Source organism: Platalea leucorodia (genome assembly GCF_965183815.1).
Source record: "Platalea leucorodia genome assembly, chromosome: 15".
Classification (NCBI taxonomy): domain Eukaryota; kingdom Metazoa; phylum Chordata; class Aves; order Pelecaniformes; family Threskiornithidae; genus Platalea; species Platalea leucorodia.
Window position 1 is genome coordinate 10,946,506 of NC_138837.1, and position 15,077 is coordinate 10,961,582.

The following is a 15,077-nucleotide window of genomic DNA, read 5'->3' on the forward strand; positions in this document are numbered from 1 at the left end:
TGTCAGCAGTTTTCAGTGACATTTTCACTGAATTAGCAGGATCTGGCGGTATGGCAATGCTGCAAAAAAACTCTGAGGATTAACAGTGATCTATTGAGGCAAGAAATTGGGAAGTACTGAGGAAGCTGCTGTGACCCAAGGCAACTGCAGCTCCTTCCATGCGGTTTTCCTGAGCTGAATCTGCAGTTACTGCTCCTGAACCCGGCAGCACAGCGCGGCCCAGAGCTGGCACCAGCACATCCTTAACGGCTCACCGCTGCCCACGGGCACCCTCCTGCTCCCGCCTGGCCAGGAGCACTGCCCGCTGCTTCGCGACCTCCTGCTCACAGATTCCTGAGCACAGAATAAGAGACCCAAGTCTCTCAATGCCTGCTTAGTCAGGTCGCTAAGCTTTTTAAATTCAGCTGGAAGACAGGATCGTCACCCTGTGCTGACTGTTGGCTGTGAAGGTGTTGTGCCAGGCTGGCAGAAAACCACCCCAGGGAAGAGGTGATGCACAGCTGCCCCTTTTTAGCGCTTTGTGCAAGAAATCTGCCAGCAAAGGAAGCGCGTGGAGCAGCCAGGAATTCCCTGCAGCGCCTTCTAGCTAACAAGCTGCCAAATATAAGGTCAGCTGGAAATTACAGCCAGCTCCCTGCACGGGTTCAAGTCAGGTACAAGTAGGATTTAAAGGGAATTTTAAAAAAAAAAAAACAAAAACAAACCCAAAAAGTCTACCTTTGCAGGCATAACCCATCCACGGGGCAAGAGCTGTGTGCGCAGCCGGAGATACAGGGTGTCCAAAGAAAACAGCCCCATGCGGGTACAGGCACGCGATGGACTGGCTCCTCTCCGACTGAATACGGCCAGAGCTGCAGCAGAGGAGGGGGAGAGGAGCGGGAGGCCTCCGCAGAGCTGAATTACTCCATTATATTGGATCAAGAGAAGCATCTCTCTGTCCGAGAGTGGCGGGTACAAGCGGTGCTATTTTGTACTCACTGCAACTGGTGTACTTGATTGCCTGCTCTGCTGACACCTACAGAAACCCAACACCCCCACACCTGCAAGGTTCCCCCCACCCCTATTGCATTTCTTTGCAGAAAGAGGACCCAAGAAAAACCAGCACCAAGGAGCAAAGTCCAAGTCAAACTCAGGCTGAGTGAGAAAAGCAAATCCCCCCTCGGCCTCCCTTCCAGGAGGCAAATAATGAGCGTCCCCGGAGAGCCACCGATGAGCCCAAGAGCGACCTCCCCGGCACCGCACTGTGTCCTCCAGCAAACAGAGCAGCGAGGCGGCGAGCAGCTCCAGGCCAGCTGGTACGCTCAGCACTTTCCAGCAGCTTTTATGTAAAGAGCCCGAGTTCATTAAACCGCTGGCCGGTGTCTTATTGCCAAGGCTACAGCACAGACCCTGCGCAATCCCCCAGCTCCTGCTCAGCCCCAGCAAGCGGCTTTCCCGGAGCGCAGACGCTGCACTGCTGGAGCAGGACAAGCACCGTGCCAGCACAGATGTGAGCAGGGTCCTCTGCAGCAAAACCCCTGGTCACCAACCTGCGGATGCTCCAGCGGCAAGGCTGAGCCCCCGCACCCTGGATGCTGCTCTGAGGGGTGGGCGAGAAGGGAAACTTAAGGATGAGGCCAGTGCCTTAAATAAGTGCCTTACATTGCAAAGCAGGCATCTGGGTTATTTCGGGGCCTGCCTCCTTTCTCATACAATATACACCCTTAAGAAAAAAAAAAAACCCAGCGCGTAATAAAAGCAACAGTTGGTGCTACAGAGGATGAGCTGCCCCCTCACTTATTTCAATGCGAAGGTGCGTGGGTGGAGAAGCGTGGAGTCGGAGTCACTCTTAGATGCTTAAAGAGCAATCCAAGCCTCGATAGTTTTGCAAACCTCCTCTCCCCTTCCCCCCCCCGTGTCCTCAAAGAGCACAGCTCGCTGTTTTTAAAGTTACTGCTCAGGATGTGGGAAGGAAGAGTGCGAGGCGGGTTGTTTTTCAGGCCGAGCGTGCCTCCCTGCACCATCCTCCCAGGTGCCAGCACTGCTGCGGCCCCGCTGGAGCACGAGCCAGAGCCACTCGCCAGGGACGGGCAAGACAGAGGCGCGTTGGCTGCGTGGCCTTGGGGACACCTGGGATCCTCCCTCAACCCCTTGCTATTTTTTTTAATGCACAGGTTTTAAAACAAGAGGTAACAGCACTGCTGTAAGGGGGGGAACGCAGAAACAGAAGAGTCCTCCGAGGCAGAAGCAAATTCCCCCCCTTCCTCCGCTCATTTTCCATTTGTGCTGCTGAGAGGTGACATCCCCCTTTGTGGATAAGATGCTCTGGCAGCACCGCAGAGAGGCAGCCCCTCCACCTGACGCCCGGGGCCTCCCGCGGTCCCTGCCCTCCTGCCTGCTGTTTGCTTTTCAGGGTGTGAGAAGGAAGGGTGGGCACAGCCAGCCCTCACCTGAAGGAACAGGCACGTATTCACCCTGGGGGGTTTCTGCATGTTTTTACACTTGTGGCAGGACCGTCCCATACGCCACCGCAGTATTTGTCCGCAGCCACCACCCATAGCAGAGCATGGCTCAGCTCAACACCCTGTGCCCCAAGAGGGCAAGACTGCCTAGTTTCCCCCCCCCAGCGGGTGTCAGACCTGCACGGAGGCACCCCGAGGAGCACCCACGAGTGCTGGGTGTGCCTCCCCAGAGGCAGCTGCACCTCGAACTGCTTTGCTGCCAGACACCAGCGCAGCCCATCCCTGCCCAACGCTCTTGTCCAGAGTTGCAGGGAAAGGGACAGCTCTGCTTTGACGGTCTGTCCATCTTTCTGAAGCCTCCTTCGTGCTCTGTTCAGGAAAGGCCAGGGCAGCTGAGAGCTATTCCTGGGGAGCCTAAATACGCCGTGGCTGAGTCAGTGCCGAGGCCTTGCCCTGCTGCTCGTGCCCACGAGGCCATTGCATGACTCCCCTGGCAATCCCCTGCCACTGCCTCGCTGCAGCGCTGTGCCGTGCCAGGATGCCACACTGCCGGTGGCCCCCTCGGAGGAGGCAGACAGACAGACAGGCAGGCAGGCAGACACAGGCACACACAGAGGCAGAGCCATGGAGAAGCAGCCCGGCTTCCCTGCTGCTCCGCCAGCCCAGACACGCATCAATGTCACGGCGAGGGCTGCGACAGCAGACAGTTACCTCGCTTCCCAGCGCCGCAGGCTGGAGCGGTGCCAGCCCCCAGGGCTTGTGTTTCCATATCCGCACAGACCAGCGCCGCAAGTGCAAGGGACAGTTGCAAAGCTGTCTCTGGTGGAGGACTCGGGTCCAAAGGCAGCATCGACACTGCCCTCTCCCACCCTCGTCCCATCGCTCACTCCCCTGTGTCCTCGGGGCATGGGACAAACATGGCAAATCCGGGACAACAACTCCTGAGCTTGTACCAAGTCGCACAAAGAGCAAATGCCCCACGAGCGCTGCCCTTGGCTGCGATCCCCCGCACAGGGACTGCCCACCCTCTCTGTATCTGCTTCCCTGTGGCTGGCAGCCAGAGGCCGAGAGCTCCCAGCGGTTGTGTCCACTTTGACACAAAAAGCAGAAGAGCACAGGTCAGTGACTGCAAGTACCTGGCGTGCTGCTCTGCACTGATTGCTGGTAGCCAGGACCAGGCTTTCTCCCATAATTGCACTGCAGCTTTGCAAGACAGGACAGCAGCGACACTAGAACACACCTCAGCTTTCGAGCGCAGGACTCTCCTACAGGACAGATGTTCCCTTCAATTCATTACGTCTCTGATAAGTCATGCACTACCATTTCTTGCCTCCCTCGCCTGGAGCTCCGGCGGCTCTGGAAGACTTCAGCTGGCTCATTTTGTCCTGACAACAGCCCAGGCACGCAGCTGGGCAGCTGCCAGCTCCACGACCGGCTCCAGCGCAGAGCAACCATCCCAGCCCTGCCGCCCCAGCCCCGAGCGCCCGCTCGAGTCTCAGGCTGGCAGAGTCTGCCATACCAGCGACTGAGAGATAGCAGCACTGCACTGGGCGATATACAAGAGTCTGGGTCCCAGAAAATTAAGAGCCAAAAGACCAGGGCTTTCCATGAACAGTTTAAGAGCTGGGAATACCAAATTTTGGCTGTCTTTGGAATTCAGGCCTTCAAGGGGGACACTTCAGAGCCATGAAAGCGTGTAGCCACCATTTTCCTTCCATCCTTCCCAGTCCACACTGGTCCTAGTTGTTAAGAGGATGGCTCCCAAGGACAACCTCACTAGACCTGACTGCCGACACGGCTATCGAAATCTCCCAGGGGCTGCAAAACCAACAAACAGCACACCCACCTCTTCCCACCCCTACCTCCTGGTTGGCTTTTGCCATTGCTCAGCTTTACCAGGACAGAACCGACCACGATATCACAGCTCTCCCTCGAGTCATTAAACACTAGAAACAAAAGTTGGAAAGTGCATTTTTCACTGCAGTTGCAGGTTTAAACTTCTCCAGAAGTCCACAAATGTTTGCAGCCTCCAGCTCCCAACTCATCTGAGCTCAATGGCCTGCAGCACCTTATAAAGCCTCTGGGATTTTGCTACCCCGACATTCACAGCTGGGCGCTCTGGCTGCGCTCAGCACCGCATCCGAAATCAGGCAGGAACAGTTCTCATCGCCCTCCCAGGCAGTTGGAGGTAAACGGCAGCCGCTGGGCTATGAGCCAAGTCAAGGGGCGAGCCAGCCAGCTGTCTCCCTTCTCTGGGACCTGAGAGCAAGCAGCACGCTCTCCAGTTGCTGCGAGGATGAGGTCAGCCTCCCCTCGACGCTAAAAGCTCTGCTTGAAAAATTGCTGAGCTAGCAGAAACTGCCACTTCAGTTTTACCCATTTCCTGTTATTAGATAAAACAGCACCCGAGAGCTGAGCTCCTGCTAGCCTGGGCTTTTGCCACGTTACGGTTATGGCTACAGCCACTGCCTTCAGCAGGTGAATACTGGCACGTCTTGATTTCAACAGGAGCCAGGGCACAGCATGAATTATTTGTGGTAAGGCTGACCTATTTCACAGCAGAAAGACAGCATTCATTCCAGCCCAGATTCCCCAGAGGCTGCTCGTGTCACTTTACCCCACAAGATAATACAACCCCGTCGCTATCTCTGGGCGTCTCAGCTTGCAGGGGGTGCGGTGGTAACTGTCCTAGGCTGCTCCTGCCAGGCTCTCCACGTTTCTCTTGGAGGACAAGTGACAATCCCTTTCAACGCAACTGGCTTCTGTTGATCGGCTTTGATCAATGTTTTGTGACCACCATAGACAACACACATAGGAAGCGGAGCAGGATGAACCCACAGGGCCTTGAAACAGCAGAGAAGTCGCTGCTGGCAGCCCCGTTTCAGGCAGACCGGGGCCAGGGGACGCGAGCAGTGTTTGCAGCATGCCTGCCAAGTTCTGCAGCTATTCAGGATGCCTCTCTGCACAGCTCCTTCTAAGCTCTTGTAGTCTCCAATATTGGCTCCCATCCTCTGTGCACAGGCCAAGGCAGCCTGTAAAGGGGTATTTCACATCGAGAAGATGCTGAAGTCTTGGTGATACATTTCTCTAGACCATCTCAGAATCACAGATCTCCACCACATCTTTGTGGACCTTACCTTTGTCCGCCAGAGACAGCGTACTGTTGAAGTACTGCTCCTCCACGGTCCATGCTGTGTCATTGATCTTGTTAGACACCCCACAGGATCCAACGCAGCTCACCTTGATGGCTGTTGAGAGAAAGCACGCACGTAAGCGCTGGGAGAAAGCAAAACCTCAGGTTCAGACTTGCTTCAGGTGCTGTACATGGACTTGTGCAGGAGCAGCGCCTCATGAAAACACAGGGTGGAAAAATGGAGCAAAGGAATCGGGTCACGCTTTCATTTCAGAAGCACGTTTTCCCCTTAGGCTCAGCACTATTTCACACTCCCTGCTACCCCAGTGCTCTTCCCAGCTGTTATCACCATTGAAGTCCTCGTGTTGGCCTCCTTGGACTGTGAAAGCCCTTAACGGCAGTGATATCAGCTCCATGAGAGGTAACCCTCTCTAGTTTTCTCCCGAATGAACCAACCTCCCCCCCCAGTATGTGCATCAGCCCCTGCACTCAGGCTGACAGCAGAGACCTTTGTGGCAGCGATGCTCTCCTACACGCTCGGGTGTCCCTGTCCGGACAGGGATGAGCAGCAGAAGGCTCTGCTGCCTCCCACCCCACAAGGAGCCAGACATCCCACCGGCCATCCCACCAGCCCTGGGAGGAGAGACATGTTCAGCAGGAGCCCATTAGCCAGCTAAACAAGGTGTATAGCCCTGTCTGCAGCAGCAGCAGCAGAGAGCTGGACCCTCCAGTGCAGCACGAACAAGCCCAGCTGCTGCTGGAGTTCACAGCCCACCCACCCTCACGGATATCCCCGGTCCCTGGGAACCTGCCCCGTGTCCCGAGGTCGGTCTCTACTTCAACGGAGTACAGCAGAAACACTTACCCCATTAACACTTGTCCTGCATCAAGACTTCTGATCATATTTGATAAGCACGTTGCTTCTCAGCAACAAGAGACCACTTGGAGTGGCTTCCGACTCTTGTTAGAGACACAGGGCTCACAGCAAAGCCACACAGCAAGGTCTGGAAGCATCTGAGATGCCACTTGACCTTCCCGAAGCAAGGAGAGGAATTTGAGCCATGTTTGTGCCTTGCCTTGGGAAAGTCACCCCAGAGCTTGCCCTGCACCGTGGCTTTCAGAAGGGCCACGTGGCTCTCAGAAGAGCTACCCACAAGACATTTTCAGTTAGTCTTGGCCAATTCCAAGCAGGTTGAAATCAAGCTCTGATGTCAACACTGGACCACAGAGACAGACAAACGGGACAGACTGGCCTTGTTGCTCAGCAGGAGGTGATCTGTGGTGCTACCCCCATGCAGGGAGGAGGCAGACAGACCTGTCATGGCACAAACTGGGCCTCCAGGGTTGCCCTAGCCTGAACATCTCCTGTCCCGATTCTCACCAGGTTTTGCAACAGCTTTAATTGATCCCACAGAACTCCCTCACCAAATTTGCCAGGTGAATAGTTCTGCTGGGAGGAAGGTGGCAGGAACTACCAGACAGACTATTTTCCTGTTTCACCCATCTGCTCCCCTGCATTCAAGCTGCATCTCACAGGAGGCATCTCCCTGGGAGGCAGGTGGCCAATTTGCGTCGGCTTAAGAGTTCTCCCTGTCCCCGCTCCACAAGCCTTCTCAGCCATGCTGATCTCACCACCTCCACCCACCTACCCAAACACTGAGGGCTGCAAGTGACACTGCTTGCAACCACCTCACACAGCTCTCCAGAGCACCTGCCTGGCCAGCGCAACCATGTCCTCCACGCTGACTCAAGACAGGGTGGAAAGAAACCCCAAACCCAGTCGTCTCTGCAGGGGAGAAGGCAGAGTTCTTACCCCAGCCCCCTTACCTGTGCTTTGCTACATGCACTCAGGTGGAATGGGCTCCTCAGGGCTTAAAGTCTCTAATAGCACAATGAAGAACAACCTCTCCCCATCAGATCTGCTGCAATACCTTCACAGCCTGATCATGACTTTGAACACTGGGGCCCATCCAAGTGCCGTTTTATACTCAAGGGCAAGGGATAAGCAGCTCCAGATGTCAACTCTCATTAACCAAACATCAATATAGCAGGAAGGCTGACACATCGGCTCGCTTGTTTGTGTCTGCAATGTGCATCGGCACGTCCAAGGCAGTGGATGAGCATGGCCTGCAATGGGAGCCGCCTGCACCACGGCACACAGCACACCTGGTCTGAGCTGACACAGGTCCCCTCCCGAAGCAAACCATGACACTGAACCCCGCTGCACACCGCCGGGTGACATCCAATCCTCTCTTCTGCCAGACAGCAGAGCCAAAACCACACAGGGGTTTCGGCACCAGATGGAGCAGGGAGCAGTTTTAGCACCCTGCGTACCCAGGCGTTGGTACCAGTTCTCACGCTCCCACCTTGGACATACCGCCACATCTCTGGGCTCACAGCGAGCCTGCCCTGCTCTGAGTTAGCCCAGATAATTCAGATGGCTCAAGTCAAATCAAGCCCAGGCTCAAATGCTCCACTCCCACATTTTCACACGGGAGACGCAAGCGAGAAAAGCCCAACCAAGAACTGAAGAACATTCACATCCTTCAGGAGCAACAGCTCCTGCACAGGCTCCCCCTCAGCCTCCCGTCACCACAGAAGTTTACAGATCACCACCATCTGTTGCAACGCCCAGATACGGGGATGATGGTCTTTAATTCAAGCCCGCTTGCTGCATTGCGGTGCTGAGGCACTCCTGTTCCTGGGAGGCAGGTGGGTGGGCATGTTCAAGCACACACAGGCTATGGCCCGTCTCCCTTCCCACAGGAGACAGAGGCTCAGCGACCAAAGACAGTGGGTTTGCAGCCTGACGCTCAGAGCCAACCCTTGGCTGGTGGTCCCTGCTGTGATGCTGGACCTCCCTAGAGCCCACCATTAGGGCTAAAGTTGGACTGCATCTAAAAGTCTCACTGCAGCTAGCTAGAGTTCTCCTTCTCCACTGGAGGCACAGGAGCTGTCAGCTCCAAGGCTTCTCAATTAACCACCGCCATCCCAAACTGGTGTGGCCGCAGCCGGCCTGTGCTTACAGAGGAGGGATGGCTCCTGGAGGGAGAGCTCCGGCTGTCGGGCATCCCAGTCCTGCGTCCCCACTGAGGGCAGCCCTCTCCAGCCACGTTCCCCACCGTCACACGCCCTGGGGCTGCCATTCCAGGTGCGTGAGGGCAACCAAAGGGGCAGAAAGCAACATTTCAAGCTGAAAAGCTTGAAGGCAATTTCACAGCAATGGAGAAACTCTCCCCTTTCCTCTACGCTCTCCAAAGCTGCCAGCATACCGTTACCAGGCACACCAAGTCACTAGATGTAGGACAAGCCTCAGAACAGTTCAGGTGGCAGAGGATTTGTTATGGAGCATCTTCTCCAACCTACTCCAGAAACATGAGCTCCTCCCACCTCACTAGGGGAGAAATGGGGCGGACCACAGCTCTGAGCACACACACTGCCCCACAGCTGAGCGCGGGGCTGTGGCTGGATACGGGGATCGCATGTCCCAGCTCATCCCCCAGGCTCCTAGAGGAGCCCACAGATCCCCAGGCCCCCACAGGGTGGGCGATGCTGGGGGCAGCAGGTCCAGGGCAGCCAGAGAGCCCCCCCACGTCATCCCCACAGCCCCAGCAGGAAAGCCTGGCAGTTGCAGGGCTCTCGTTCCCCCCAGGTTACCCAGGAGGTTTCAGAGGCACCCAGTTCAACAGGTCAAACCACTTATCTTATTCCTAACCAGGTTTTGGAGCAGCTAACCATGAAATCAGCCTCTCCACGAGCATCCCATGGGCAGAGGAAGATACTGGGGACTTGCCCGGCTATTGCGTACGGGCTCCGGCCCACAAGCGGGAGCAGGGACATGGGGCAGCTGACAGGCACAGCTCGGGCCCGTGGCGCTGGGGGCAGCTGCAAGCTAAAAACGGCGTCGGCGGGACAGGTCTGGCAAACGGGCACCGTCAGAGCTGCTGCCACTGGAGCCACCTGAGGTGCAAAGCTTGCCAGCCTGACTGTCAGGAAGTGAAATGCGCAGTCTGAGCCTTTCCAAGGAGATCTCTGTGCCAAGCTGCAGAGAGAGCAAATAAGAAAAGTTTCTACATAAGAACAGGCCAGTTCCCGTTATTAAAAACCCATTAAAAATGCCACTGGAATCCAGTGCTACCAGTGGCCCCAGTTACCATGCTCCTGCTCCCTGTTTACCCAGGCTGCTTTGAATAAATACAGGAAAAAAAAATGTCCAAAACCTGTAAGGGAAGTGGAAGGGGGAGGCAAAGAGCAGCAAGCAGAGAAGAAATGAATTACAAAGCCATGCAGAAGACAAGAGCCCTTCACCCCTGCAGTCCCCCAGGGACTGAGGGAAGCAGGCAGCTTCGCGTCCAGCCAGACAGATCTTTAGCAATGCGCTACAGCACGCGCCAAACGCTGGAAATAAAAGGAGACAGTTCAGCCATATCCATCTCTGCACGAAGTAAAAATAGAGATGCCAGGAGCTGGGCACGTCTGCCTTCTTCCAAGGTGATTTAAGGAGAGCAGCCGTAGACTTCAAATTACTTTTTCTGGTGACCCAGCGAGATGCCCTCCCCGGGGGAGCTGGCATTGCACCTCGGGCAAGAGGAAAGCAGAGGACCCGCATCCCCCTCCCCTGCCAGCAGCAGGTTGTACGTGCACATCCCTGCTTCCAAAATCGAGTCACGTCCTAAGCAGGCAGAGTCACCAGCCACCCTGCGCTTCGCAGCAGGGACAGCCCCCGTCCCAAGTGACGCCCTCCGGCTTCGAGTCCCATCTATGTCGCACACCCGCTGCAACAGGTACAGGCAACAGGCAGCGGTGGAGGGAAGGAGATGCCGACAGCTTGGTTGGTTTTGGTTTTCTGGGTGGGGAAGCAGCAAAAGCTACAACAGTCTGAGGCGGCAGCTGTTGCGTTTGGCAGCAGCTTACGCAGGACAAATGGACTGTCCTGTCGTTCCCCTTCCTCCTCAAGGACGGCTGAAGAGTTGGAGACTGGGGTCTGAGCCGGCACTTAGGAACAGCCCTGGGTTTTTGCCAGCTGAAGCCTACTCGAGTCAGCACATGGGCTCGGCCACGTCTGCGGGACCCGGAGGCTCCAGCCGGCCCTGCGGCAGGGAAGGGGGTGCCCGGCCCTGCGAGCGTGGGATGAGATGGATGGCAGAGCCACCCCGTGTGTCTGCACCGACCGCACGCAGCACAAGGGACCGGGGGACAGATTCATAACGGGCTCAGAGGGTACCTGGGGACTGAGATACCCTTTGGAAAACTTGTGCACACCTGGATCCAGATAACGGGGGAGCAGAGGGAGAGAAAGTGCTGTGGGAGACGAACGAGTCTACATCAGACAAGTCTTCATTTCATGGAAACCAGCCATGGGAAGCCAGAGCCCCCCTTCCTCATCCCTCTCCATCAGAGCCACAGCAGGCAGCTATCACCACGTTTTAATTAGATTCCCTGAAGTTGCTGTCTGTATGCACAGAGCTGCAGGGACTGAGAGCCTCCCGTGAGCTGGGAACGAGCCACCTCTCCCCCCCAGCCCCGCAAGCCCCAGGGGCCAGAAACAGCCCCGGGCGAAGGGGGTGATGGATCTCCCTGAGCCCCAACCACCCCCCAACCGACGGCAGTGGGGAGCTGCCCTTGACGGATCGATGGGCTGTTGCAGCGGCAGCAGGAGGCCACCTCGACACACAGCACCGCAGCTCCACCCTGGAGTGAAACCTCTGGGTTCAAGAGACAAAGATCACAAGTTTTGCTGTGCCCTGAGATCTGGCCCTGCAAAGCCCCTGCCCCGGACCTGCATGAAGAAGATGGGTTTGGGGTTACCCACACTCCCAGCAAAGCAGGACCAGACGGTGCTGGGAAGATGGAAAGCCTAGGAGTCAGCAAGACCTGCAGACAGAGCGAGTTACTCTCAACCAGTTTACAGAGACTGGCTAATTCCTAGAAAAGCTCCATGAAAAGTGGACACCGAGAAAGGTGAGACCTCAAAGAGGAGCAGGATGAGGCCTTTGTACTGATGGCATTTACACAGAAATGCACCGGTACAACCTCAGACACAAAGGGCTCATGGCCTCTAAGCAGGAAGGCTGGAAGCTCACAAGATAATGCTGCTCCCCTGGTGTCCAGCCCTCATGCACGGATACGCTGAGACACTGCTAATTAAACCAACAGCTCCTAATTAATTCTCAGCTGTCCCCAGCCTTCTGGGTCCATCCTGTCAGTTCTTGAGACACAAATAGTCTTGGGCATTTCACAAGCCAGTGAGGCAAGAGCAGAGCTTACGCCGAACGCTGGAGGCAGTGGCGGGTTTGGCACAAGGTTAAGGATTGTCTGGGGAGGTTTTTACCTTCTTCCTTCCCAAGAGCCCAGCACAGGGGCAGCAAGGGGATCTGGCCTCTAATGGGAAAGGAGAGGAGTTGTCTAAAAGAGTAGCTCATGCTTTCCATCTCAACTCAAACCCAAGCCTGTAGCCAGGCCCCAGGAGGTGACTTGTCTGGAGCTGACAGGCGTCGAGCAGCATCTCCCACACCACCAGCAGCCTCCAGCACGCGGAGGACTCGGCTGCTGCTCCCCGTGACCCAGGGGGACGTCCCACCTCCTGCAGCCTGCCAGCCCATCGCACAAGTCACACCCAATCCAGCTCTCTTCTCTGAGACCGCGGACAGGCTCCCAGCAAAATACTGAGTCGTAGCTACAGTTTGACCCATCTTTGCCCCTGCGGGCAATGCTCCTGCCATGCACAAGCCCAGCTGGGGCTCAGGACCACCCTGCAGCCCCCTCTGCAGCAGCACGAGCTTTAGCACCGTTTAATCTCCAGAAGAGAGATCTGCTGCTCAGCCATTCCTCCCCCAGGCTGGCACTTGCCCTCTGTGCCCTGCGAGAGACTGAACCAGCCAAATCACTCACAGCAGTGGAAGGGACAGTCCCCTCCCTCCTGGCCCTGACCTTTCGGTGAGCTGATTTCCAGGGCAGCAGAGCCAGCCCCGCAAGCCCAAGCTCAGCAAAACCCACCCTAAGGGCCAGAAGTGCCCGTTCTCCCCGGCTGCAGCAACCGGGCTGTATTTACCTCCTGTCAAGCTAAGGCAGGAGCACCCAGCTGGGCCTCCCACACAACCTGCAGGACGCCCAGACCCACCCAACAGCCCCACGCTGCAGGAAGGCTGGACCAGCTCCCAAACGCAGCCTGTAAAAACTCCACCTGTACAACAACAGGGGAGTGACAGCTCTGCTACACGGGCAAAGCGACCCAGAGCCATTATTTTGGCTACACATGAGTTACTTTAGCCAGAGTCCAGCGTAGCACAAGGTGGGGCACGTCCGTGCAGGTAGTATCGACACACAGAGGATGTCCTCACTCTAGCAAATGCAGAAGTCTCCAAAGGAGACCGGGCAGGTGTGTGCCTGTAGAAAAGCAGAGCAGCAAATCTTCTCCGAGTCCTCTCCCAGGCAGGTCAATCCTCTCCCCTCTGCAAGCACTCTCTTCCATCGGGTTGAGAGCAACAGGGAAACCTACATCTTCCAGCTCCTCCCCAAAACCAGGGGTCGACGTACATCCCAAGGGAAGAAAGCAAACTCTTGGGCTCCTATTTAAAACAAACTCCTATTCAAACCGAAGGCTTTTCTCCCTTGCAGAGCTGACAGGTTTATTTATAGCATCACAGTGTTTTATCAGCACGCCAGCTGCCCTCAGAGGAAGGGGGTCATCTCGAACATCTGGAACAGAATCCCCGGTTGAGCGCGTTTAACAAGCCTGTCTTTGCACACGTTGGGCTGCGGGTGGAAAACTCACCGGCGACCAAGGCCACACGGGCTGCGGGAGGGGGACAGGCGCGTGCCACAAAGTTTGCACGTTGGATCCGCCAGTCCTGCTGCCAAAGGCAACCGCAGCTCCTTCGCAACAGGCACGAAACGCTGCAGCATCTGCACGCGGGGCCCGACTGACGGGTTGCACCCCGTCCAGTCCTTCACCCCGATTCCTGCCACAACCACCTCACTGCTCACCAAGCACGCTCCAGAAAGGAGTCCCCCAGCATCCCCTTTCTCCAAAACTGCCTCTTGCAAAAAAAAGGACAAGTTGTTTTGTTTTGAAGCTTCAGACTGATGTAGGTCCCAGTGCTGTGTCACCCAAACAGCCTGGGAAGAGAGGTGGGGAGGAATGGGGTTACTCCGCCTTGAGAGCCCACAAGGGCAGAGGTGGCTGCGCTGTAACAGCAGCGCAGAGCCCGTGCACGCGGTCTGGCAGGGACGTACAGCCGCACAATTGCTGCTGCCCTCACCGCGCCACCTACCCCGGCCTCCCCGCTGGAGGCACCGCAGCCAGGCTGCCAACCAACACATCCGCGGGCTTCCTGCAGGAACAGCCCAGGCTGGGCCTGGGGCAGGCAACACCCCTCGACGGTGGCTACGGAGGAAGCGGGGAAGGAGAAAGTCGTACCTCGGACCAGTTTTAGGAGCCCAAACTCTTGCCCCATCCTAAACAAGTGGCGTGACCCAGCAGAACTGCTCCCCGCAATGCCTGCTGCCACACACAGGGCAGGGGTCGGCGATGCCAGCCCTCGGGTCCTCGCGCAACCACCGACCACCGACCCAGCACCACCACAGCATGCTGAGGGACCAGCCTCTTCCTCCCATGCCAGGACGGCAGATGCGGACGCCCCTGAGCGCTGGGAACAGCCAGATCAGACAGCAGTACAGGAGGCACTGAGGGAAACCAAGTATTTGGCAGGGAGAGGCAGATCTCACAGCTCACTATGAAAATCTCCATGCCAGCCACCCACCTCCGCCACACTGCCAGCATTCACAGCCTCCTCTCTTAATATCCACCTCTCTGAGTATCAGAGGGGAAATGCAAAGAGGCTGCAGCAGAGCAGAAGGCTGGAGGAGATAGCGACAGCGTTTCATGTGGATCTTCAACCGCTCTGGTGTGTGAAGCCAACTTTCAGTCTCAAGAAACTTCTTTCCTTTCCACTTCCCTGGACAGAAATTCAGAGAGGAACAGACTGATCTGTCTGGAGACTAGTGTGCCTGCCCTCCTTCTAGAGCTATGCTCAAGACTCACGTCTGTTCACCCCACCCATGAGAGAGCAGGCTGCACTTTTACTAGGACGGGACGGAGCTCCAAGCAGGGCTAGCAGCAAGCCTCATGCTGGCTAAGAGCAGCTCAGCTTGTTACCCAGCAGATCTCAGGAAATACCACCACCTCTGCCACAGCCTGTGCCCTCTCTGCCTCATCCTCCCTTCTACACAGAGCTCGGTGCAGCCCAGCTCCTCATCGCACCCTTGCCCCGTGCCCAGAGCGGCTACACCCAGCTCTGCGGGGCTGCAGGCTGCCTGCCAGCACCACCAGCACCTCTGAGCCGCAGATGCTGCCAGCTTGGTGCAGAAACACCTCATATTTAGGATCTCGGTGAGGTCCAGGCAGAGTTTCCTCATGATCCCCTGAACAAGACAGGTCCTAATTTATTGTCATCCTTCTCAGGGGACCTGGGCAACTAAAACTTGCTGTTGTGAGCCTCGGC

The 15,077-nt window shown here is 56.6% G+C and overlaps 2 protein-coding genes across 2 annotated transcripts in view; both read right to left on the reverse strand.

The window, feature by feature from the left end:
• ARRDC1 (arrestin domain containing 1) overlaps positions 1-15,077 on the reverse strand; it is a 40,587-nt gene that overhangs the window by 16,036 nt on the left and 9,474 nt on the right. Inside the window, exon 2 of the mRNA XM_082327672.1 lies at positions 5,579-5,689. Within this exon, the coding sequence (XP_082183798.1) occupies positions 5,579-5,689 (111 nt within the window). The remainder of the gene's footprint in view (positions 1-5,578; positions 5,690-15,077) is intronic.
• Positions 5,673-15,077, reverse strand: part of LOC309597814 (glutamine synthetase) — a 41,194-nt gene continuing 31,789 nt past the window's right edge. The window contains exon 7 of the mRNA XM_082327677.1: positions 5,673-5,689. The gene's annotated coding sequence lies outside the window, so the exon portion shown is untranslated. The remainder of the gene's footprint in view (positions 5,690-15,077) is intronic.